Source organism: Dermacentor andersoni, chromosome 2 (genome assembly GCF_023375885.2).
Source record: "Dermacentor andersoni chromosome 2, qqDerAnde1_hic_scaffold, whole genome shotgun sequence".
NCBI lineage: Eukaryota > Metazoa > Arthropoda > Arachnida > Ixodida > Ixodidae > Dermacentor > Dermacentor andersoni.
Window position 1 is genome coordinate 218520611 of NC_092815.1, and position 26792 is coordinate 218547402.

General features: G+C 47.3%; 1 protein-coding gene across 1 annotated transcript in view; it reads right to left on the minus strand.

The window, feature by feature from the left end:
• LOC126539837 (monocarboxylate transporter 13-like) overlaps nucleotides 1-26792 on the minus strand; it is a 465405-nt gene that overhangs the window by 164140 nt on the left and 274473 nt on the right. Inside the window, exon 5 of the mRNA XM_072286220.1 lies at nucleotides 8229-8392. Within this exon, the coding sequence (XP_072142321.1) occupies nucleotides 8229-8392 (164 nt within the window). The remainder of the gene's footprint in view (nucleotides 1-8228; nucleotides 8393-26792) is intronic.

Sequence of the window (26792 nt, forward strand, 5' to 3'; positions counted from 1 at the left end):
TAATTTTTAGAAATGAAACGGCTCGCTCTATTCTGGATGCTCTCCAGGAGTTCGATGAGGTAATTTTGATGAGGAGACCATATACAAGAGGCGTACTCAATTTGTGGCCGTACAATAGATACGTAAGCTAGTTTTCGTAGCGGTGAAGGCGCACTTCTTAAGTTGCGGCGCAGATATCCCAATGATCTGGAGGCATTAGCTGAAATGGAGGTGATGTGTTTAGTCCATGAAAGATTGTGTGTAAGGAGCACTCCTAAGTACTTATATTCTGTGGTGTGGTCAACTATGTTAGAATCAAGATGATAAGAAAAGTGAGAGTTAACAGCTTTTCGAGAAAAGGAAACTACTTTGCACTTCGACACGTTTAGGGACATGAGCCACGTAGCACACCAATCACTGATATGTGCAAGATCATCTTGGAGTGCCGCGTGGTCAGAGGGACAGTTAATCGAACGGTATACAATGCAGTCATCAGCAAATAATTGTACAGAAGATGATATATTGTTAGGTAAGTCGTTAATGTAAATTAAAAAGAGAAGAGGACCAAGTACACTGCCTTGAGGTACACCAGAGGTGACGTCAGAGAGCCCAGAGGAAAAGTTAGCAGCAACAGTGAACTGTTCGCGATTAGTAAGAAAGTTACGAATCCATGATAGGGTTAGTGAGCCGAGTTTAATTGCTGAGAGCTTTGATATCAGGCGACTATGGGCTACGCGATCGAATGCTTTCAAGAAATCTAAAAAGATGCAGTCAATTTGTTTGTTACTTTTCATATCAAAGTGTAAGTCTGACGTGAATTCTAGTAGTTGGGTTTCGCAAGAAAATCTTTTTCGGAAACCATGCTGTTTCGGGTAAAAAAAGTTATTACATTCAAGATGAGAATATATATGGGATGCGATAATGTGTTCCAACATTTTGCAACAAATGCATGTTAGTGATATAGGACGGTAATTATCACTAGAACTCTTGTTACCTTTCTTAAGGACAGGAACTACTTTTGCTATCTTCCAGTCTGTAGGAAGCATACCAGTTGTAAGCGATTGGTTAAAAAGGTGTAGCAGAATTTTGCTTGATACTAGTATTGTGTTTTTTAGTATTTTAGAATTTATACCATCTATACCAGAGGATGAAGACATTTTAAGGTTATCTATAAGATCGACTACGCCTTTTAGAGTGATAGTGATGGGTGACATGTACTGGAAATCAAACTCGGGAACAAAAGGTATGTTACAACTATCTTCTCTTGTAAAGATGGATGTGAAAAATGAGTTGAATACTGTCGGACATTGACTGTCAGGAATATGTGTGTTGTTTTTATCCTGCAATGAAATATTACTGCCTTTATTACTAGGGTTAACTATGTTCCAGAATTTTCTTGGATTGCTTGTAAGAATTCCCGGTAAGTCTATTGAAAAATATTTATTCTTGGCGACCAATAAAGCTGTGCAGTACTCTTTTAGATAGCTTTTGTATTTATCCCAAGCCAATGTTGTTCGTCCACGCTTTGCATTTTCATATAGGCGTTTTGTCTTGTTTCTCATTCTGTGAAGAGTTTTAGTAAACCATGGGTTGGAATTATCGTTAGTTATAGTAACAAGAGGAACGTGCTTTTCAATCAATGTAGACAGCTTATCTCTGAACAGAGCCCAATTTCCGTTGACAGATCTGCAGTAAAAAGATAGCTCCAATACATCAACAAAAAAGTTGTCTAGTTCTAAATTGATGATATCATAATTACCTTTACTGTAGTCTCTAATTTGCTTTGTTGAGGAACCGGTGAACGCGCACGGAATATCGATGGTCACTTGGAGTAGCTGGTGATCACTGAATCCATCTAAGTAAGTTCTATGTGTGACACTTTCTGGAGCCGTTGTTAAAATGAGATCCAAAAGATTGGAATTACGAGTCGGTTGATTAACTACTTGAAATAGGTTAAAATCTAATGTTAAGGAAATAAAGCTTGTGCACATATGACACGAAGAGGATAGATTAACCCAGTCGATTGAAGGAAGATTGAAATCTCCGAGTAGGTACATTACATCTGCCTGATACAGAGCAATTACCTCATTAATACTGTCATGTAATGCAGTTACGAAGGAAAAATCAGAATCGGGCGCACGGTAACAATTACCGAGCAGTACCTTCACGGTGGATACAGAGCAGGCTACCCAAATGATTTCGAGGTTAGTACGGGTTTGAACAACAAATGATGTGATATTCTTTTTAATTGCTATCATCACACCGCCCCCTCTTTTCTTATCTCGGTCTCGCCTGTATATGTTGTAGGTTGTGTTACCGGGGAAAATTTCGTTGTCAGTTATTTCAGGGTTTAACCAGGTTTCGGTAAAAGCAAGAGCATCCGAATTGAAATCGTCCAGAAAAGAAGCAACAAGATCGCGCTTTGACATAATACTACGGATGTTAGCAAACGATAATGATAAGGATGAAGAAGTAAACGTTTGATTTGGTTTATGGTGATTGCGCACATGCGTATTGTGCCGGAGCTATCTGTTGACCATGACAACTGCATCGGTTGAAACATCGTAGGTGTACGTCTCAGAGTCTATGCGCATTCGGTCGACATGCAACCTAAATGCCTTGTTATTATTCCTGGCAAAGCTAATTAATTTCCGCCTCGCTTGTCGCGTTGCGGGAGAAAAATCCTCGCGGATTGAAAACGTCGATCCCTTAAGTTTAGGTGCTGAAGCCAAGATACGATCTTTGTCCTAGAAAAAAGTGACCCTTGCTATGATTGGCCTACGTTTTTCTTGCGAATGTTTGCCCAAACGGTGCACGCGCTCGAATTGTTGAGCTGTCGTGTTGACGCCAAGTTTTTCTGAGCAAAACTTGATAATTTTTTGCTCGGACGCAGCCCAATCTTCTTTGGGATCATCATCTATTCCAAAAAACAAGAGATTCGAGCGGCGTAGTCTATTTTCAGTGTCATTACACCTTGAAGATATGGCTGCCAATTGCTCAGAAACGTTGCTCATAGCATCAGAATTTGTCCCGGCTTCGGCTCTGGAATGCGAAGAAGTGGCGGATTCTAATTTTATAATTTTTGCACTGAGCAGCTTGATTTCGTTTTCAGCTGCCTCTTGCTTTCCTTTAGTCTCCTTAAGTTCGGCGATTAAAGCAGCGTGACCATTTTCAAGCTTTCTAATAGATTCTAGAGCCTGGGCAAATGCATCAGCTTCAGTTTTGGACATTGGACCAGGATTTGGTTCCACGTCTCCAGAAAGTATGAGCAAAAGGGCAGAAAAAGCATTGTGAATGTTCGAATACAACAGCAAAAACCGCCTAAACAAATCATGAAGTTCTACAGGGCACGACACCGCACATAAACAGTAGTTACTGCTCCTAACATACGTCGCATTATTCAGGTAACTGACCTGTAACAAGAAATAGCGTGAGCGTGCCATTCCCGGTGCGCTGTCGTGCCCGAAGTGCGCTGTTGATGGCTGGCATTTAAGGCTTCCGCACGCTGTGTCGAGGGTAGTCGTCGCACGCCCGCGTTGCCAGTTGGTGTCGCAAACTTCTTCCAGAACCGGTCTCCAGCGCTGTGATGCAGATAGTGGTGGTGGCAGCTTGACACCAAAGTTCTGGCTTGGGTGAACAAGCCAAGAACAGATTGCGCAGGTGATAGCGCCCTGTAACAAGAACCAGCGTGAGCGTGCCATTCCCGGTGCGCTGTCGTGCCCGAAGTGCGCTGTTGATGGCTGACATTTAAGGCTTCCGCACGCTGTCTCGAGGGTAGTCGTCGCACGCCCGGGTTGCCAGTTGGTGTCGCAAACTTCGTCCAGAACCGGTCTCCAGCGCTGTGATGCAGATAGTGGTGGTGGCAGCTTGACACCAAAGTTCTGGCTTGGGTGAACAAGCCAAGAACAGATTGCGCAGGTGATAGCGCCCTGTAACAAGAACCAGCGTGAGCGTGCCATTCCCGGTGCGCTGTCGCGCCGCTGTCGTGATGGTAGCACGTAGTAAAATTTGTGAACAACTCGAAGCAAAGGCAAGAGTTTTACGTAATAGCTTGGCGGAAACTCAGAAGGTGGAGTGCAGTAATTATGAAAGGAAAATGTGGCATCACCACAAACGTAACAAATTGCTCCAAAGGCAACAAATACGGGTTCCTTCAAAGGAAAGCCTCGCCATTGAAGAAAAATTTGTCCTGGTAAGGGGCTCAAAGCCCGGACCACCGCTTTTCCGGTGCAGCCGCTCTATGATCTGAGCTAGCCAGGTGGCTAGAAGATGGTAGCACGTAGTAAAATTGGGAATAACTCAAACCAAAGGCAAGACTTTGAATAAATAGTTCGGCGGAAGCCTAGAAGGTAGAGAGCAGTAATTAAGAAAGGAAAGTGAGGCATCCCCACAAACATAACAAATTGCTTTAATGGTAACACATACGGGTTCCTTCAAAGAAAAGCCTCGCCATTGAAAAAAATTCTTCCTGGTGAGTTACTCGAAACTGGCACCAACGCTTTTCCGGTGCAGTCGCTGTGCCATCTGAGCTAGCCAAGTGGCTAGCAGATGGTAGCAAGTAGTAAAATTTGTGAATAACTCGAAGCAAAGGCAAGAAATTGACGTAATAGTTCTCCTGAAGCCCAGCTGCAGAGCAGTAATTAGGAAGGGAAATAAGACATCCACATATACGCAACAAATTGCTTGAAAAGAAAGCCATACCGGTTCCTTCAAAGTAAGGCCTCGCCGTTGAAGTAAATATTCGTCCTGGTCTGGGACTTGAACACGGGACCAACGCTTAATTCCGGTGCAGCCGCGCTACCATCTGAGCTAAACCATCAGCTAGCAGATGGTAGCACGTAGTAAAATTTCTGAATAACTCGAAGCAAAGGCAAGACTCTGACGCAATAGTTCGGTGTAAGCCCAGAAGGTACAGATGAGTAATTAAGAAAGGAAAGTGAGGCATCGCCACAAACATAACAAATTGCTCCAAAGGAAACTCATACGGGTTCCATCAAAGAAAAGCCTCGCCGTTGAAGAAAAATTCGTCCTGGTAAGGGACTCGAAGCCCGGACCACCACTTTCCAGTAGAGCCACCCTACCATCTGAACTAGCCAGGCGGCTAGTGGATGGTAGCGCGAATTAAAATTTGTGAACAACTAGAACCAAAGGCAAGCGTTTGACATAATTGTTGCGCGGAAGCTCAGAAGGTGGAGAGCAGTAATTAAGAAAGGGAAATGAGGAATCCCCACAAACGTAACATATTGCTTGAAAGGAAACCCATAGGGGTTCCTTCAAAGGAAAGCCTCGCCGTTGAAGAAAAATTCGTCCTGGTATGGGACTCGAAGCCCGGACCACCGCTTTTCCGGTGGAGCCACTCTACCATCTGAACTAGCCAGGCGGCTAGAGGATGGTAGCGCGATTTAAAATTTGTGAACAACTGGAAGCAAAGGCAAGGGTTTTACGTAATGGTTTGGCGGAAGCTCAGAAGGTGGAGAGCAGTAATTAAGAATGGAAAATGAGGCATCGCCACCAACGTAACAAATCGCTCCAAATGCAACACATACGGGTTCCTTCAAAGGAAAGCCTCGCCATTTAACAATTATTCTTCCTGATCAGGTGCACGAAGGCAGAACCAACGCTTTTCCGGTGCAGCCGCTCTACCATCTGAGCTAGCCAGGTGGCTAGCAGATGGTAGCACGTAGATAAAATTATGAATAACATAAAGCGAACGGCAGACTTTGACGCAATAGTTCAGCGGAAGCGCAGAAGGTAGAGAGCAGTAATTAAGAAAGGAAAGTGAGGCATCCCAACAAACATAACATATTCCTACAAAGCAAACCCATACGGGTTCCTTCAAAGAAAAGCCTCGCCGTTGAAGAAAAAGTCGTCCTGGTAAGGGACTCGAAGCCAGTACCACCGCTTTTCCGGTGGAGCCGATCTACCATGAGGACTCACCTGGCCGCTAGCAGGTGGCAGCGCGAAGTAAAATCTTGAAAAACTCGAAGCAAAAGCAAGTGTTTGTCGTAATCGTTCTGCGGAAGCCCGAAAGGTGGAGAGCAGTATTTAAGAAAGGAAAACGAGACACTACCACAAACGTAACAAATTGCTCAAAAGGAAACCTTTACGGGTTCCTTCAAAGAAAAGCCTTGCCGTTGAAGAAAAATTCATACTAGTCAGGGACTCGACGCCCGCTCGAACGCTTTTCGGCTGCGGCCGCTCTACCATCTGAGTTTACTCGGCAGCTAGCAGATAGCAGCGCAAAGTAAAATGTGTGAACAACTTTAAGGGAAGCCAAGACTTTGACGTCATAGTTCGTCGGATGCACAGAAAATGGAGAGCACTAATTAGGATAGAAAAATCAGACATCCCCACAAACGTAAAAAATTACGGAAGGGGAAACCCATACTGGTTCCTTCAAAGAAAAGCCTCGCCATTGATGAAAAATTCGTCCTGTTCAGGGACTCGAAGCCGGGAACACCGCTTTTCCGTTGCAGCCGGTCTACAATGAGAGCTCACCAGGCGGCTAGCAGATGGCAGCGCGAAGTAAGATTTGTGAGCAACTCGAAACAAAGTCAGAGCTTTGACATAAAAGTTCGTCGGAAGCCCCGAAAATGGAAAGCAGTAATTAAGAAAGGAAAATGAGACGCCCCAAAACGTAACAAATTGCTCCAAGCCTCGCTTGAAGCCTCGCCGTTGAAGCAAAATTCGCCCTCGTCAGGGACTGGAAGCAGGGAATAACACTTTTCCGGTGCAGCCACTGTAACATCTGAGCTATAACCCGGCAGCTAGCAGATGGCATCGGGAAGTAAAATTTGGGAACAACTCAAAGGAAAGCCAAGACTTTGACTTAATAGTTCGGCGGAAGCCCCGAAGGTGAAGAGCAGCGATTAAGAAAGGAAAATGAGACATTACGACAAACGTAACAAATTGCTCAAAGTAAACCCGTACAAATTTCTTGAAAAAAGTCTCGGCACTGAAGAAAAATTCGTCCTGCTCAGCGACGCGGAGCCGGGACCAGCGCTTTTCTGGTGCAGCCCCTCTACTATGTGACCTAACCAGGCGGCTAGCAGATGGCAGAGCGAAGTAAAATTTGTAAACTCGAAGCAAAGGCAAGTGTTTGACGTAATTGTTCTGCGGATGCCCGCAAGGTGGAGAGGAGTAATTAAGAAAAGGAAATTGAGACATCCACACAAAGGTAGCAAATCGCTACAAACGAAACCCATACGTGTTCCGCGAATGAAAAGGCTCACAGTGGAAGAAAAATTCATCCTCCTCGACAGAGTAGAAGGTCTTATGAATTTGTTTGCCTCCTCTCATACGTTTTTTTTCGATATGTGCAAAAATTATGTAGTGTATACATCAGCGTTGTGTACATTCATCTGTGCCCGGTAATTGCTTATAACTATAATTTATAATTGCTTCCATTGTCTGATCGAAACACCTTTAACAGTTGTATTGTGACCGCTGGTATACTATCACAAAAGTGAGGCTCCGACGCTCTGAGTCTTGAAATTCTTTGAAGCTGCCTTGGAGTTGCGTTTACCCATGCTCCCATTATCATCTACCAATTGATCGGAAAAATATAACAATCCATTAAAATATATTTAGCATCCTTCGCCTAATATTACTATATTCTTGCATTATTTTAACGATTTATAATTTCCACTGTTACACTGTCCATCAATCCTCGTACAAGGCACGAGGATTGATGGACAGTCCCGCTGTCGTAACGGGAAAAATATTATTTTGATGCATTGAATGTATGAATGCAACTAAGGGGCCTCGCTATTAAAAATTGTGCGCTTTTATTTACAGTTGCTCTGGATACTGTTGTGAATGTCCCAATCAACTGTTATGCACTGAAGCTGTGGCGTCATTGACTGTGCCGCCAAAAACAAATGACCCATGTTCTTCATGCAATGCAAAGGACGTTCTATCTTTGCGTATTTCTAGTTCTCTGCTTGGACTACAGAATCATCACTGCTCAAAGTCAGTGTACGTTCTTTCTGGTAGGGCTGATACAATAATATTGATTGATGTTTAGCTAGCTACAGTGTGGATCACTCACTTTGGCTGTAAAGACGAGGTAGAGAAGTTAGAGGGTTACTTGTAAATGGTGTCATTCTTTGTTCTGTACTTTTAAACACTAGGAGACGTGGGCGATGCATTGAAACTTTCTATTAGTTCGAGATGTCAATCTACAACACGGTATCTGCGGCCGTAAAACACTATCCTGCCAGCATATGCCTGCTGATATGACGGCTCACCTGGCAATAATGTTTCGATTGTCGACGAGGGTCACAATCTGCGAACGGCGCTCGGTGCCGTCCATGAGCGAGCTGTCGGCTGAGAAGAAGGCGGCCGTCGGCTGCCGCTGGTCGTCTGGCAACGAGCCTTCGTAGAACAGGTCGCGGCGGAGCCGGATACGAGACTGCGATGTTAAGAAATCAGGCTGTTGTTGTAAATGCTAACAACGCTTAGAAGAAGATTCTTGCAAAGCCAAGCTGATGAGTTGAAAGCAGGGGCGCTATATCGTAAAGCTATTCCGCACTTATCTTTTGAAATTCAACAATCAGCCTTCCGCGATTGGTCAAAAACTTTTTTGAAACACCGCCACTTCGCCTGTCTGTCACATTACTCAATCGTCACTTACAGTGCATAAATAGACGAGGGACAAAAAGGACAACAAAGACAACCGCTGTTTTTCAAAGAGTGTTAGCGGTGCCCGACGAACTATAAATATACAGAAGCAAGGTTTGGGGACGAGGTAGTTGGTATTCCATATTATCAATGGTCACTTTCAGGGCATACATAGACTAGGTACAAAAAGGACGACGAAGACAAGCGCCTTTCCATCTGCGCTTGTCTTCGTCGTCCTTTTTGTCCCTCGTCTATGTTTGCGCTGTAAGTGACGACTGATACCATGGAATACCGACCAGCCCGTACTCAAACCTTGCTTCAGTAAATTTTTAGTTCGTCGGTCATCGCTAACACTGTTTGAACAGCGCTTGTATTCGTCGTCCTTTTTGTCCCTCGTCTATGTATGCGCAGTAAGTGACGATTGATCCCATGGAATACCAACTAGCCCGTACCCAAACCTTGTGTCACATGACGTCACGAAAACCACGATAGCTTCCCATCTAATATGACGAGTACACACTGATTATCCATCATTGGACCAAAGAAAAGAAAAATAGTTATTTCTGATTCGACCCCTTTTCGCCATTACCCCTCGGCTATTGGTCAAAGTTTTCGAGCTGCCCCCGCTTCACCTGTGTGTGACGCGACCGCACACGAAAATTCACCGCGTCAAAGTGAAAGTACGCGATAAAGTGACAAAGTGACAGTACGCGGTAAAGGTGCATTAATATGCCGAACAAAACTTATTTCTTGTTCTAAATAACTGCAGGGTGCCCCGTTCCCAAAGGAATAAAAGATGGCTGCCGCTAATCTTTCAGGCACTGGCTACTCGCACCAGCCGGAGAGCCTGGGTTTACTTGCGTAAAATAAAATTTTTGCGTGATCGTGTAACGTTCTCAAGCACTGCCGGCACGTGTACGACCTCGCTCCGCCAACTCTTCTTTGCTGAGAATACGTTTTAGCGCAATTTTTAACCTTCCGTTGCATGCCGCCGCGATTTTTGGCCAGGCACCTCAAGCTAAGTAAGGGAAAGCGGACCAGTTGCATACACTATCACCACTCGCTATATCTGGTTATCGATTTTCAGTGCACTGGCTCGGCCCCATCGAAGCCCTCCCCACTTGAGCGTGCTCCTCGCCTCTTGCCAGCCAATTAGATAGTACCAGCTGCTCACTGCAGGCAGTGTTATTCGTTTTTAAAGCAAACAAAAGTGACTTCCTCTAAACGAAGAGAGCGTTCGATTGGTCTGTTCAGACAACCCTATGGGTCACCGCCCAATGCTTGCGTCGGCAGTTACACAGATTTGGTGTCAGGAGATGGGAATAAAAACATATTGGAATAGTTTTACGTTGTAGGGCCCATGTGTGTTGTCAAAATTACGTGAAGATGATACACCGTGCCTCAGGTTACCCAAGGTCTACCTGCCAGGAGGCATAGTAGACGAGTGTCCATTGTTTATTGTTTTGAAAAGCAAGGAAGCGAAACAAATCGGCGAGATTTTAAAAATAGTACTGATAATAATTATGAAATATTTGCAACGCTGCAGTGCGTTTTAAAAACTGCTAAAAAGTTACTAAAACTTGGAGGATGCTCAAGCTTCGCCTTCAAGAGTGGAACGCGATAGCGTTATCGCAACCCGTTCGCACCGCCCACTCATTCGCTCGGCATGCTCTTGAGTCGCACAAAGACGAAACATGCGCCTGAGCAAGCGCAACGAACCAAACAACTCGGTGTCTCGAAGGAAGAAACGATATACGCGAGCCAAACGTCGTAATCGGCACGGACAGCCGAGCCGCGACGCGCCATGAAGGCACACGCGATCATGGGGCTGACGCCTTAATGGGATCGGCCTCTATCTCGCTTGGGAGCACAATGCAGACGCATGACTCCTCGCCAGCATCACGGCACGCATCGCAGGAAACGCTTTGCCACCAGACGCGCTACGGTGCAGCGATCACGTCAGAGCCGTCCCGCATCGGACGCTGCACCTAGGAATCGCGCTGTGAGCGGAAAGAGGAGTCGCGTCGCCTTAGCACGAGGGTTCGAGTGATGCACGCTGGAAGTTGGAAGGGGAGAGAGCGAGAAAACATAATAAATGCAAGGGTATTGGGGCATACTCGCACCGGTCCCCGCACGGCCCCAATGCGCTCAAACGAGACGAGTGGGAGAAGCAGGCGAGTGGCATGCCACCTGTCGGGGCAGCGCCGTACATTGCGAGAAGGGGGTCTTCTGTGCTTGTCGCAAGATGGCTCTGCGTGTGCGCCAACCGCCGCAGAAATGTAAAGGAAACGTACTTCCCTACGCATTCAACTGCGACTTCTGTAATTTACATGCCGCTAATTACCGATATACACCGCAGTATAACTTTCTACGGCACGTTTCTAAGGCAACACACCATTCACTAGAGGTGCTTTTGTCTGACTTTGAACCACCGAAGTAATGGCTGAGTGGTAGCGTCTCCGTCTCACACTACTGAGACCTTGGTTTGATTCCCACCCAGCCCACCTTGCAAGCTGTTATTATTTGCTAATTGCAATCCCCCATTTTTCGCTCACGGCCAACGCAGCCGACGCTGTCGACACCGGCTTTTCTGCGACACGAGCTCCATAACGCTGTCGCGTTAAAATATTTGTGACTGCAAACAAGATGTAACTGTACGATTTGCGACGTCTCAAAGACGGTTACTAACATTTTACTACCTGTACACTGACGCTAGTGCCTACAAGCGCAATCTAGGTAAGTTAGCAATAGCTACTACGTCGTGCTTCCGAGAGGTTCTGGATGAGGATAGTTTCCCTGCAAAAATTAAAATATTTTTGGATTCTTTCAATACATTACACTAACACTTGTATTATCTCACCTATGTGCAGGTACTACGTGATAAAAATCACAATTTAATTATGTATTTATTTATTTCAGTACCTTCAAAGCCCCAGCGGGACGTTACAGAAGGGAGTGAAAGAAAAGCGTTTTAGTCATAACACAGCAAAATGAAAATATTATGAAAAACAGGAAAAGAAGCACAAATTAACGCTAAACGCCAGAACACAACTGGTAACCAGGCAAACTATCCAAATACATAGTTTAGCGTGGCAGTGTTAAAAAACAAAGAAATAGCTTTGGTCACGTCCCGATTTAAAGATATTCGCGACACGACCAAAGCTACATGGACGACTCCTTCTGCATTAACCCTCGCCGGCATGCAACACATTTCCTCGAAAACCTAAGTTCCTTTAAGCCGAGTATACAGTTTACAGCTCAAGAGGAAAACAATGGGCGAATTTCCTTCCTCGATGTCCACGTAGAGAGGACTTCATGCGGCTTCAGGACTAATCTGTACAGAAAGCCAACGCAGAAGGGAAAGTACCTGAGCTTCGACTCGGCGCACCCAATTAGGCAAAAGCGATCCATCACAGCAGTACTCTTTTCCCGGGTTTTTCAAGTCTGCCCCAGCCCCACAAAACGTAGACAAGAGCTACAGGTTGTAAAAAGGGACCTGTTGAAGAATGGCTACCCTCGACTTGCGCTCAGTACAGTAGGCACGAGCGCAAAGCAGCGAAGCCTCGCCGTGAAACGGCGAAAAAAACAGTGAAGCGCCTGGCAGTACCCTACACAATGGGAACAAGCGAAGCCCTTGCACAAATTTTTAAGGGTTACGGTGTTCCAATCGCCAACGTTCCTTCCCGAAAACATCGCCACCTCACCCACAAATAGCCACGCGCCGATGCTTACATCTTCATTGTGATCAAGGGACCCGTACGGGGTCCGAATGGTCTGTTCTTTATTTTTATTTTATTCTTGGCGAGTGCACGTTTTTTGGCACCAATAACATGAGTGACAGACATAATGCCGGCATTTATATATATATATATATATATAGTGTCGCGAAGCACTTTGAGCAGTAAGCGTTCGCGACCAGAACGTTGGAGCAGCGAGAGGTAGTGTAGCCGACCGAGCACCGAAACAAGGTTGTTCTTTCTCGTCGTCGTTGTCTCTCTACTAGCCACAGCCCCACTGCTCCCTATTTTACAGTACAGTTATCTCCCCCGCGGAAAAGGAAGCCGTCCCGGCGACCTACGGGTAGGACAGCACAGGCGGATCATAGTAGGGCTTGACACGCTGGGCATGCACAATTTCGCGTCCACGACGGCGATGATCCAAAGCCAGCTCGAGGGGTGCCACAATATAATTGACTGGAGACGTTTGGTTGATCACGCGGTATGGGCCTTGGTACTTCGACGCAAGTTTCGGTGACAGTCCAGTGGTAGAGGCTGGAACCCAAAGCCACACTAGCGAGCCAGGAGCATAGGATACAGGAGCATTGGAACTTTCTCGATGGTGCTTCTGGCGTTGCTGGTCTTCTGACGTAAATATACGGGAAAGCTTGCGACACTCTGCTGCGTGTGCAGCAGCTTCGGATAGGGTTGTTTACGTGGAGTCTGGGCGGTACGGAAGGCTAGTATCCATTGTGGAAAAAGGTTCACGTCCGTACAGGAGAAAGAAGGGCGAAAATCCCGTGGTAGTCTGCTTGGTGGTGTTGTAAGCGTAGGTCATAAAAGGTAGAACATGGTCCCATTTGGTTTGGTCGGATGCAACGTACATGGCAAGCATGTAACCAAGAGTGCGATTAAAGCGCTCGGTCATGCCATTAGTCTGCGTATGATACGCAGTAGTGGTGCGATGAATGATGCGGCATTCTTTCAGGAGAGCCTCGATGACGTCGAAGAGGAAGACGTGGCCTCTGCCACTGAGTAATTCCCTGGGAGCTCCGTAGCGAAGGATGATGTGGCGCAGGAGAAACCAGGCGACGTCACGTGCAGAAGCGCTGGACAAAGGGGAAGTTTCCGTATAGCGCGTAAGATGGTCGATGGCCACAATCACCCAGCGATTGCCATCTGATGTGGTTGGCAGAGGTCCATAAATGTCGATGCCTACTCGATCAAAAGCACGTGCTGGGCAAGGCAAAGGCTGCAATGGGGCGGTTGAACGACGAGGGGGATCTTTACGGCGTTGGCAAACCAGACAGGAGCGGACTTAATGATGGATGAATCGATATATCCCCCGCCAGTAGTAACAAAGGCGTAGACGCGCGTATGTCTTCAGTACCCCTGCATGCGCGCACTGGGGATCCTCGTGGAACGCTGCGCAAATATCCGAACGCAGGTGTCGCGGGATGACAAGCAACCATTTGCGGCCGTCCGGGAGGTAGTTGCGACGGTACAAGAGCCCGTCGCGAATGGAGAAGTGATGTGCTTGCCGACGTAATGCGCGATTGGTAGTGGGTTTCGATGGGCTGGACAAAAAACGTAGCATGGGCACAATCCATGGGTCGTTCTTCTGCCCCCGAAGAATGTCCGTGGCAGCGAGGGACGACTCGGACAATGAGGCCTTCGGGAAGCTAGCCTCGTCTGTTATTGGCGAACGAGACAAGGCATCCGCATCCGAATGTTTTCGGCCAGAACGATACAGCACGCGAATGTCGTACTCCTGCAGTCGAAGGGCCAATCGAGCAAGACGACCGGACAGTTCTTTTAAGGACGACAGCCAGCACAGCGAATGGTGATCAGTTATGACGTCAAACGGGCGGCCATAAAGATACAGACGGAATTTGGTCATGGCCCAAATTGTAGCCAGGCATTCCTTTTCTGTGACAGAATAGTTCGATTCAGGTTTAGGGAGTGCACGACTGGCGAAGGCAACGACGTACTCATCGAAGCCAGCCTTTCTCTGAGCGAGAACGGCCCCAAGGCCAACGCCACTGGCATCCGTGTGTATTTCAGTTGGAGCACTTGGGTCGAAATGGCACAGGATTGGTGGTGACGTCAAGAGACGACGCAGCTTCGTGAAGGCGGCATTGCAATCCGGTGACCAGGTTGAAAGGTTGTGACCACCATGAAGTTAAAGGTGCTATTATAGTGGCAAAATTGCGGATGAAACGGCGAAAGTATGACGTTAATTCAATGAAGCTGCGCAGTTCTTTCAAAGTCTTTGATCGAGGAAAGTGGGCATCAGCATGTAGTTTCGCCGTTTCAGGGAGTACGCCTTCTTTGGACACGACATGGCCAAGGATGACCAGCTGCCGGGCAGCGAAGTGACACTTCTTCAAGTTAAGCTGGAGGCCAGCATCGGCGATGCACTTCCCACAAGTAAGTGGGAAGGAAAGTCCGGTGAAAAATAACGACGTCATCCAGATAACACAAGCATATCTGCCATTTGAGGCCGAGCAAGATGTTGTCCATCATTCTTTCAAGTGTGGCAGGCGCATTACACATTACATCACGGTGAATTCAAATAAACCGTCAGCTGTGATGAAGGCCGTTTTCGGACGATGTGACTCAGCCACTGGCACTTGCCAGTACCCGGATCGTAAGTCTAAGGATGAATAGAATTCGGCGCTTTGGAGGCAGTCTAGTGCGTCGTCAATACTGGGTAGCGGATAAACGTCCTTGCGTGTGATCTTATTACGTCGCCGATAGTCCACGCAAAAGCGAATTGTGCCATCTTTCTTTTTTACCAGCACTACAGGAGAAGCCCAGGGACTGTGCGAAGGTTCTATGACACCGCGTTGGAGCATGTCTGCAACTTGCTCAGCGATCACGCTACGCTCCGTGGCGGATACACGATACGGCCTGTGGCGTAAAGACGCATGGTTGCCGGTGTCGCTGTGATGAACAACAGTGGAAGTACGGCCTAAGCGAGATTGTTGTAGGTCGAATGACGTGCGAAAGCGGTCTAGAAGATGGACGATCTGGGCGTGCTGCGCTGGAGTGAGGTTGGGATCAATACAGTGGTAAAATGTTGGGTCACACGGCGGCGTGGGAGGAGAAACTTGAAGGGCCAGAGCGTCAACCGGAGGAGAAGCCGGGTCGTCAGGCACATCGTAAAGGAAGCTTGGTTATGGTCATTTCGTCGGCATAACAAAGACACTCATTGTGGAGCAGCCTAGCAGGGCAACGAAACAGGTTCGATACATAAAGTGCGCTGGAACCTTGTCGAATGGCAAGAAGGGCAAAAGGAAGCAAGAAAGGATGGCGGCGAGCAACAAGCTTAGACGGCGTGAAAAGAACTGTGGAGTCGGAAAACCCAACGCAGGAAACGGGTACAAGTGCGGCAGAGTATGGAGGAATATCGGTGTCGGCGGTGACGAACACACGACTGGAAGTGCCATCAGCATCTTCAAAAACGTTGGTGCCGAATGGTGACAGCGCGAGTTCAGCACGGGCACAATCGATAACGCCAAGATGAGAGGACACAAAGTCCCATCCTAAAATCATGGCATGGGAGCAGCGAGGCAGAACAACGAACTCAATATGGTTTAAAGCGCCGCTTATAACAACACGCACGGTACACTTCCCTAAGGGTTCAATCGGCGCAGCGCTTGCTGTACGTAATGAAATGGCTGAATAAGTCGTCGCGACTTTTCTAAGGGTAAGACGAAGCTGGTCCGAAATCACCGATATTGCTGCTCCCGTGTCTACAAGCGCATGAACGGCAATGTCTTTTGCATAAACTTCAAGGACGTTCGCAGGAAATAAATGAGGTCTTGAGGAGTTCGCTGAGATCGCAGTTCTTGCCTCCGGAACTGCGGTCCTTAGTTTTCCTCTCGGATAGCTTCAGGACGACGCATAAGCGGCGACAGAGAACGCCGACGGGGAGACGGAGACCGACGGGTATTGAAGGGCCGGGAAAGAGGAGACGAGGCTTCGAAGGGCTGAACGGCAGTAGAAGAACGGGACGGAGAGTCGAAACCATTACTTTGTGCCCTCAGAGAATCCGAAGAATACCATCCACGCCGGCGGCAAAGCCGTGCCACATGCCCAGGTAGGCCGCACGAGTAACAGATAGGCCGATTGTCATGGATGCGCCATGGATTGAGAACAGCGGGCGGAGACGGTTGGAAATATTGGCGAGGTGGGCGCACCGGCTGCTGTGGCAGCAGTAGCTGCTTGGGGGGAGGGGGGGGCAGGAGAATATGTTGCAGCTGCTTGCGGAGGTGAGGGAAAGGCGCTGGCAAGTCTGGATTGATTACCTGCAGAAGGAGGCCTTGGATTAGCGACAACGGCAGCGTACGTAAGTGGCACAGGCGTAGGAGGCGGTTGATGAGCAAGTGGTACTGCGTTAGCGACTTGTTCTTGTATCATGTGACGGAGATCTGCAGACAAGCGCGGCTATAAGGCTGGAGCGACTGGCAGAAGAGAGAGCTGGCGCGCCACTTCTTCTCAGACAAATTGCTTGATTCTGTCGAAAATTTCTGAACTGCAAGGAGTAGAAGTGACAGCATCACTCAGAGCTGAAAGCGCGACGTCCGGAGCGAGTGCGTGGCGCATAGAAAGCCGTTGTTTGCGCAGCTCCTCATAGCTCTGGCAAAGCGTTATGAGGTCGTTGATCATCTGAGGATTCCTTGCCAAGAGCATTTGGACGGCGTCATCTTCTATGCCTTTCAAGATGTTCTTGACCTTGTCATCTTCGGTCATATCTGGGTCGATACGCCGGCAGATGTCAACTACATCTTCAATGTAGCTCGTAAAAGTTTCGCCCTTTTGTTGGGCACAACAGCGAAAATGTTGTGGAGCCCGGGTGTTGTGGAGTCCAGGTGGAAACGTCAGCCTCATGGTTGCGGAACCAAAGATGGGCGACCCCGGAAAGGTAGAATGGCACGTAGCCAAGCTTGCCAGCTTCAGACCATTTCTTGTGGGCACTCACTCGGTTGTATGATGACAGCCAGTCCTCTACGTCATGATCGTCAGTGCCATTCAATATGGGAGGATCCCGTTGGCGTGGCGCACCAGGAGAGACGACAGCAGGCGGTGCCGTGGGTGGCGCGGTAGGACTGGTCTCCTCAAGAATGGGAGATGTGACAGCGATCGTCCGGCTTCAGAGTTCCAGGTTTGCAAAAAGTCCAGCACCTTCCACCAAATGTCGCAAAGATCTTTGAGCAGTAAGCGTTCGCGACTAGAACGTTGGAGCAGCGAGAGGTAGTGTAGCCGGCCAAGCACCGAAACAAGGTTGTTCTTTCTCGTCGTCGTTGTCTCTTTCCTAGCCACAGCCCCACTGCTCCCTATTTTATAGTACAATATATATATCGGCCGCCACGGTCTGTGAGTGCTGGCGCTAACTAACACTCCCAGGGTTCAACTAGTACACATAAATACCCAAGAAAGTGGATGGGCAAACAGCACTGCGGTAACTCGATTGGTAGAGCATCGCATGGGAAATGCGAAGATTGTTGGTTCGGTTCTCACCTGCGGCAAGTTGTTTTTCCATCCACTTTACCTTCAAATAATTTATTGTTTCTTCATTCCGTTTATTAAGCAGAAGTACCTTCCCCGATGTTTTCCTTGGTGTCAGTGTTTGTTGGCTTCTCATGATATGACTAATAAAAATCGGGCCCCTCGGTTAACCCCCTTTCTTCTCATTTATTACATAACGAGGGTCTCGAATCCGGCAACATTGATGCCTTCAGGTAGCATATTTAGGTTTATTAACCCACATATGCTAGTTGCCTTCCCCCAAAAAAATTGGCTGAAGGCTTAGCTTCGTTAAGCCTGGAAGATTGCGAAAGCAATATCCTTGGCTGCGCCTTTGTTTGGCTGATGGTGTGGACATGGTTGCCCTTTGTTAAAATTATGGCTATACATCATCCGACATAGCGCAAGGCAGCGCGCCGACCACTGTGAGGAGCGGAGCTGTAGCCCCATTTATCCTCCCAGCGTGACGTCACACGAGCGAGCGCCCTCTCTCGGTAGCGCCGCAGCAGCGGTGCGCAAGGCTTCGCCTCCACCATCGATGCCGCGAGCTGGGGCCCCGTCTCGAGGTCTGGCGTGACGTCACACCAGCGAGCGCCCTCTCTCGGTAACGCAGCGGCAGCGAGCTCAAGGCTTCGCCTCCACCATCGATGCCGCGAGCTGGGGCCCCGTCTCTCTATCTGGCGTGACGTCACACGGTCACGTGAGGCGCAGCTGTATAAGGAGGCGCCACGACCACCGATGGGCCGAAAGTGCGAGCAGTATTGCTTTAGCCATAAAAGATCACGTTCTCTTGACACCTGCGGCAAGAAGGACGTTCCACGTCCGCCGCCAAGGTCTGTGAGTGTTGGCGCTGGATAACATTCCCAGGGTTCTACTAGTACACATAAATACCCAAGAAAGTGGATGGAGAAACAGCCCCGCGGTAGCTCGATTGGTAGAGCATCGCACGCGAAATGCGAAGATTGTGGGTTCCGTTCCCATCTGTGGCAAGGTGTTTCTCCATCCACTTTTATTTCCAATAATTTGTAGTGTCTTCATTATATTTATTAAGCACAAGTAATTTCCCCTATGTTTTCCTTGGTGTCAGTGTTTGTTGGCTTCTCATGTTATGACTAAAAAAAATCGGGCCCCTGGGTTAACTCCCTTTCTTCTCGTTTATTTCATAACGAGGGTCTCGAATCCGGCAACATCGATGCCTTCAGCTAGGATATCTGGGTTTATTAACGAGTTGCCATCACCCAAAAAGATCACGTTCTCGTGACCCTTGCGGCAAAAGGGACATTGCACGTACACCGCCAAGGTCTGTGAGTAATGGTGCTGGCTAACACTCCCAGGGTTCTACAAGTACACATAAATAGCCAAGAAAGTAAATGGGGAAACAGCGCCGCGGTAACTCGATTGGTAGAGCATCGCACGCGAAATGCGAAGATTGTAGGTTCTGTTCCCATCTGCGGCAAGTTGTTTCTCCACCCACTTTTATTTCCAATAATTTATCGTGTCTTCATTATATTTATGAAGCACAAGTAATTTCCCCTATGTTTTCCTTGGTGTCAGTGTTTGTTGGCTTCTCATGATATGACACCTAAAAATCGGGTCCCTCTTTTAACCCCCTTTCTTCTCGTTTATTACATAACGAGGGTCTCGAATCCGGCAACATTGATGCCTTCAGGTAGCTTTTGTGGGTTTAATAACCGGTTGCCTTCGCCAAAAAAGATCACGTTCTCGTGACGCCTGCGGCAAAAAGGACGTTCCACGTCCGCCGCGAAATGTCTGTGAGTGTTGGCGCTGGCTGACACTCCCACGGTTCTACTAGTACACATAAATACCCAAGAAAGTGGATGGAGAAACAGTGCCGCGGTAGCTCGATTGGTAGAGCATCACACGCGAAATGCGAAGATTGTGGGTTTGCTTCCCATCTGCGGCAAGTTGTTTCTCCATCCACTTTAATTTCCATTAATTATCATTTCTTCATTCCATTCATTAAGCACAAGTAATTTCCCCTATGTTGTCCTTGGTGTCAGTGTTTGTTGGCTTCTCATCTTATGACTTTTAAAATTCGGGCCCCTCGGTTAACCCCCTTTCTTCTCGTTTATTACATAACGAGGGTCTCGAATCCCGCAACATTGATGCCTTCAGGTAGGATATGTCGGTTTATTAACCAGTTGCCTTCACCCAAAAACATCGGATTATCATGACTCCTGTGGCAAAAAGGACGTTCCACGTCCGCCGCCAAGGTCTGTGAGTGTTGGTGCTGGCTAACACTCCCAGGGTTCTACTAGTACACATAAATACCCAGGAAAGTGGATGGGGAAACAGCGCCGCGGTAGCTCGATTGGTAGAGCACCGGACGCGAAATTCGAAGATTGTGGTTTCGGTTCCCATCTGTGGCATGTTGTTTTTGCATCCCCTTGATTTTCCATTAATTTATCGTTTCTACATTTCATTATTAGGCACAAGTAATTTCCCCTATGTTGTCCTTGGTGTCAGTGTTTGTTGGCTTCTGATGATATGACTATTAAAAATCGGGAACCTCGGTTAACCCCCTTTCTCTCGTTTATGAGATAACGAGGGTCTCGAATCCGGCAACATTGATGCCGTCAGGTAGCATACGTGGTTTTATTAACCACTTGCCTTCACCCAAAAACATCACCTTCTCCTGACGCCTGCGGCAAAAAGACAATCTACGTCCACCGCCAAGGTCTGTGAGTGTTGGAGCTGGCTAACACTCCCAGGGTTCTACTTGTACACATAAACACCCAAAAAAGTGCATGGGGAAACTGCGCCGCGGTAGCTCGATTGGTAGAGCATCGCAAGCGAAATGCGAATATTGTGGGTTCGGTTCCCACCTGCGGCAAATTGGTTTTCTATCTACTTTTCTTTCCATTTATTTATCGTTTCTTCATTCTATTTATTTAGAACAAGTGATTTCCCTTATGTTGTCCTTGGTGTCAGTGTTTGTTGGCTTCTCATGATATGACTATAATTAATCGGGCCCCTCAGTTAAACTCCTTTCTTCTCGTTTATTACATTACGAGGGTCTCGAATACGGCAACATTGATGCCTTCAGGTAGCATACGTGGGTTTATTAACCAGTTGCCTTCAGCCAAAAAGATCAAATTCTCCAGACGCCTGCGTCAAAAATACGATGCACGTCAACCGCCAAGGTCTCTGAGTGTTGGCGCTGGCTAACACTCCCAGAGTTCTACTAGTACACGTAAATACCCAAGAAAGTAAATGGGGAAACAGCGCCACGGTAGTTCGATTGGTAGAGCATTGCACGCGAAATGCGGATTGTGGGTTTGGTTCCCACCTGCCGCAAGTTGTTTTTCCATCCACTTTAATTTCCATTATATATCGTTTGTTCATTTCATTTATTGAGCACAAGTAATTTCCATTATGTTGTCTTTGTTGTCAGTGTTTCGTGGCCTTTCTTGATATGACTATGAAAAATCGGGCCCCTTGATTAACCCCCTTTCTTCTCGTTTACTACACGACGACGGTCTCGAATCCGCAACATTGATGCCTTCAGGTAGCATTTGTGGGTTTATTAACCAGTTGTCTTCGCCCATAAAAATCCCGTTCTCGTGACGTCTGTGGCAAAAAGGACGTTCCACGTCCGCCGCCAAGGTCTGTGAATGTTGGTGCTGGCTAACACTCCCAGGTTTCTACTAGTACGCGTAAATACCCAAGAAAGTAAATGGGTAAACAGCGCCGCGGTAGTTCGATTGGTAGAGCATCGCACGTAAAATGCGAAGATTGTTGCTTCGGTTCCAATCTGCGGCAAGTTGTTTCTCCATCCACTTTATTTTCCATTAATTTATCGTGTCTTCATTCAATTTATTAGGCACAAGTAATTTCCCCTATTTTGTCCTTGCTGTCAGTTTTTGTTGGCTTCTCATGTTATGACTATTAAAAATCGGGCCCCTGCGTTAACTCCCTTTCTTCTCGTTTATTACATAACGAGGGTCTCGAATACGGCAACATTGATGCCTTCAGGTAGCATATGTGGGTTTATTAACCAGTTCCCTTCATCGAAAAAGATCACGGTCTCGTGACATCTGTGGCAAAAAGGACGTTCCACGTCCACCGCCAACGTGTGTGAGTGTTGGCGCTGGATAACACTCCCAGGGTTCTACTAGTACACATAAATACCCAAGAAAGTGGATGGGGAAACAGCGCCACGGTAGCTCGATTGGTAGAGCATCGCACGAGAAACGCGAAGAATGTGGGTTCGGTTCCCACCTGCAGCAAGTTGTTTTTCTATCCACTTTTATTTCCTTTAATTTATCGTTTCTTCATTCCAGTTATTAAGCCAAGTTTTCCGCTATGTTGTCCTTGATGTCAGTGCTTGTTGGCTTCTCATGATATGACTATTAAACATCGGGCCCCTCGGTTAACCCCCTTTCTTCTCGTTTATTACATAACGAGGGTCTCGAATCCGGCAACACTGATGTCTTCAGGTTGCATATGTGGGTTTATTAACCAGTTGCCTTCACCCAAAAAACCAGGTTCTCGTGATGTCTGCGGCAAAAAGGACATTCCACGTCCGCCGCCAACGTGTGTGAGTGTTGGCGCTGGATAACACTCCCAGGGTTCTACTAGTACACATAAATACCCAAGAAAGTGGATGGGGAAACAGCGCCGCGGTAGCTCGATTGGTAGAGCATCGCACGAGAAACGCGAAGAATGTGGGTTCGGTTCCCACCTGCGGCAAGTTGTCTTTCCATCCACTTTAATTTCCATTCATTTCTCGTTTCTTCATTCAATTAATAAGCACAAGTAATTTCCCCTGTGTTGTCCTTGGTGTCAGTGTTTGTTGGCTTCTCACGATATGACTATTAAAAATCGGGCCCCTCGGTTAACCCCCGTTCTTCTCGTTTATATATATATATATATATATATATATATATATAATATATATATATAGATATATATATGGGTGTATGTGTGTGTGTGTCAAATGAATTCAAGTGAAACGTAATTCATACATAGTACATATAGCACTCACGCACAATTGAAACCGAGAGAAAAGGAAAACACGGTAATGTAAAGCGCAACATTCGGTAGGTGTAATTAGTCCTTGCCCGTGGCATCTCCCAGAAACTGCGCGTATTTAGCTTCCCATTTCTGCGTTTTAAGCACGACATAGTATTTAACGTGTTATTATTTCTTTTAATACCTGTCTGATGCCGGTGAATGAGTGATTCCTCATAAATATCACAGGCATAGAAAGTGAACTCGGTGTTTTGAAAAGTGGGCGCGTATGTGTGTCGCGGGCATTATCCAGTATACTACGGACACCCTTTTCGCATTCTGTGTAATGTGGTGATATTCGAAAGTGACTTAGTACCCTAAACAAGATGGCAATAGTTAATTTGCTGAGGAGAAAGGACTTGTATCGGATAAGCTTGATGCTTTTAGGGAGAAAATATCTTAACCTGTACAAAATTTCACACACACAGGAGATTTTCGCAGCTACTAAATCCACATACATGTTCCACAACATATGTTGTTCGAATACAACCCCAAGACATTTAACAGTAGGCACAATAGGAATAATAAAATTATTAAGTTGTAATGTTAAGACTGTAGCGACCTTACGATTTCTCGGTCTGAACAGAGCAGCGGTTGTTTTCTTATTATTTATACCAAGTGAATTTGCAGTAGACCAAGAGAGCAGTTTCCTTAGTGCCTCATTTGCGATACCGATGGCCTCTGTGGATTTAGGTGAGATAACCAGAATATTTGTGCGGTCGGCGTACATAATGAATTTCACATTATCAATAGTAACTAAGACATTAAAAGAAATACAAAAAAGCAAAGGCCCCAGGATGTTTGCTTGAGGCACACCCGCGTCAACTGGCTTTAAATTCGACACATCTTCCACTATGATCACTTGTTGGGCACGGGGCTTAAGGTACGACTGTAATAATTCGAGAAATACGCCACGAAAACCATAATGTTCTAGTTTGTTGAGTAGCGTAGCATGATTTATACAATCGAACGTCTTCGAAAAACCAACAAACGTACCCAGAGTACATAATTCCTGTTCAATCGACTGCAATATATTTTCCTTTTGAGTAAGCGAGGCAGTTTCTGTCGGCTGCTCTTTCACAAAGCCATGATGCATACTAGTGATCAGGTCCTGTTCGTTTGTGTTTGAGCAGGTCCTGTATGTCCTGTGGCCACTAGCATAGTTTTTCGGTCACATACGGCTTCATGCGGACAACGTGCACAAGTCCAGGACGGTGTGTGCGGCGCCGCGTACAGTTGGCATTATCGGGAACGACCTCGTAGGTCACATCACTGAGTCGCCGCAATACCCGATATGGTCCGAAGTATCGCCTTAATAGTTTCTCGGAGAGGCCTCATTTCCGTATGGGTGTCCAAACACATACTCTGCCGCCAATTTCAAAGGTAACTATTCTACGGTGAAGATCGTAGCGGCCTGCGTTGTAGTCTTGCTGCTGGCAGATCCGCAAGCGCGCGAGCTGCCGAGCTTCTTGTGCGCGTTGCGTAAACACATCGGCGTCCGTATCAGTGTCGTCAAAGTCATGTGGAAGCATCGCATCCAGCATGGTTCGTACATCTCGTCCGTGAACAAGGGTGAAGAGAGTCATGCACGTCATCTCTTGTTTCGCCGTGTTATATGCAAAGGTGATAAACGGTAGGATGTCGTACCAATTTTTATGTTCGACATCCACGTACATTGATAGCATGTCTTTAATGGTTTTGTTTAGGCGCTCTGTTAACTCATTCGTTTGTGGATGGTAGGCGGTAACTTTCGATGGGCCATTCCACTTAGTAGCAAGACGTGATCAAAAAGTGCAGCCATAAATGCGGTTCCGCGGTCTGTTATTACGACGGTTGGCGTGCCGTGTCGCAACACCACATGCTCAATGAAAAAGCGCGCTACCTCGGCTACTGTGCTGCTCTGGATTGATTTTGTTTCAGCGTAACGTGTGAGATAGTCGGTTGCGACGATAACAACGCGATTACCTGCAGTAGAAGTAGGAAGTGGGCCCAAATTGGCCATTCCAATTTGATCAAATGGTTTTCGAGGGACCTGGACGAGTTGTGGGAGGCCGGCTGGTTTCATCGGAGGCGACTTACGCCGCTGGCAGTCGAGACAAGTGCAAACGTGATGTTTCACGGCGGCGGTAAGTCTCGGCCAGTACTACTTTTGCTGCACTCTGGCTAATGTTCGCGTGTAGCTTAAGTGACCAGAAGTCACCTCGTTGTGGCAAGCTTGAAGTACTTCCGTACGAAGAGCTGCAGGAATGACAAGCAGATACGGGGACCCGGTCGAATAAAAGCTTTGTTGTAAAGGACCTTGGCCCGTAAACAAAACGACAACAGTCCTCTTGCGAAAACTGTAGGTGGTTTCGCAGATCTTCCCTCCAAGTAATAGATTAGTTCAAGCAACTCAGGGTCGTTCCGTTGTTGTTGCGCGATGGCGGATGTGTTCATAACACAAAGAAATGCTGAGTCTTCGTCTTCGGGCGGAGCAGGTGACTCTATCGGCGAGCGAGACAAGCAGTCAGCATCCGTATGTTGTTTCCCCGACTTGTACGTGACAGTCATGTCAAACTCTTGCAGCCTTAGGCTCCAACGCGCCCGTCGTCCAAATGATCTTGAAGGTTTGTCAACCAACATAGTGAAGGGTGGTCGCTGATAACTGTGAAATCGCGGCCACACAAATATGGGCGAAATTTCATAACCGCCCATACCACGGCGAGGCATTTTTTTTCAGTTGTCGAGTAGTTAGCCTCTGTACGTGAGAGTGTTCTACTTGCATAGGCAAGCACTCTTTCTGTGTCGCCCTGCCGCTGGACAAGAACAGCTCCCAAGCCAACATTGCTGGCATCAGTGTAGAGCAATGTAGGAGTGGTCTCATCAAAGTGAGCAAGCACTGGAGGTGTCTGGAGACGTTGCCGCAAGTCGTTGAATGCACCTTGCTCTTCGTCGCCCCATACAAAAGCAACGTCGTCTCTCGTCAGGTGAGTTAACGGCGACGCAATGCGCGCAGTCTGCAATAAACCGCCGCTAATAGGCACAGAGGCCGAAGAAGCACCTGACAGCCTTTTTATCGGATGGTACGGGAAACTGCGACGGCTGCAATTTTTTCAGGACCCGGCCGGACACCTGCGTGGCTGACGATGTGACCGAGAAATTGCAGTTCCGCGAAGCCAAAGTGGCACTTGCGCGGCTTCAGGGTGAGGCCGGCGGACCGTATGGACTGCAGAACCGCTTCAAGCCGTTCGAGGTGTTCTTCAAACGTTGTGGAGAACACGATGACGTCGGCGAGATACACTAAGCCGGCTTTCCACTTCAGACCCGAAATTACGGTATCCACGAGGCGTTGGAACGTAGCAGGGGCAGAACACAAGCCGAAAGGCAAGACTTTAAATTCGTATAGGCCGTCTGGCGTCACGAAAGCAGTTTTTTCATGATCTCTAGGGTCTACTTCGATTTGCCAATATCCGCTTTTAAGTCCATTCAAGAAAAGTAACGGCCTGTCGAAACCCGTCGAGTGAGTCATCTATATGGGGAAGCGGGTATATGTTTCTTTGTCACTTAATTTAGCTTTCGGTAGTCCACACAGAAACGCAAGCTGCCATCTTCTTTCTTGACCAGAACTACAGGAGATGCCCAGGGACTTGTTGATGGTTGGATCACGTCATATGCAAGCATTTTTGTCACTTATTGTATGGCTTCACGTTGTCTAGGAGCCACACGATATGGATTTTGGAGAATTGGTCTTGCTGTATGCTCTGTAATTATTCGGTGCTTTGTTAGAGGCGTCCGACCGACGCTGGACGTCGACGCAAAGCAGTCGTTGAACTTGGCCAATAGCGTAAGAAGGCGCTCTCGTTCATGCTGTGACAAAGCAGTGCTAAGGTCGAGTACAGGAGCTGGGTCTTCCGTAGGCGCTTCTTCGAG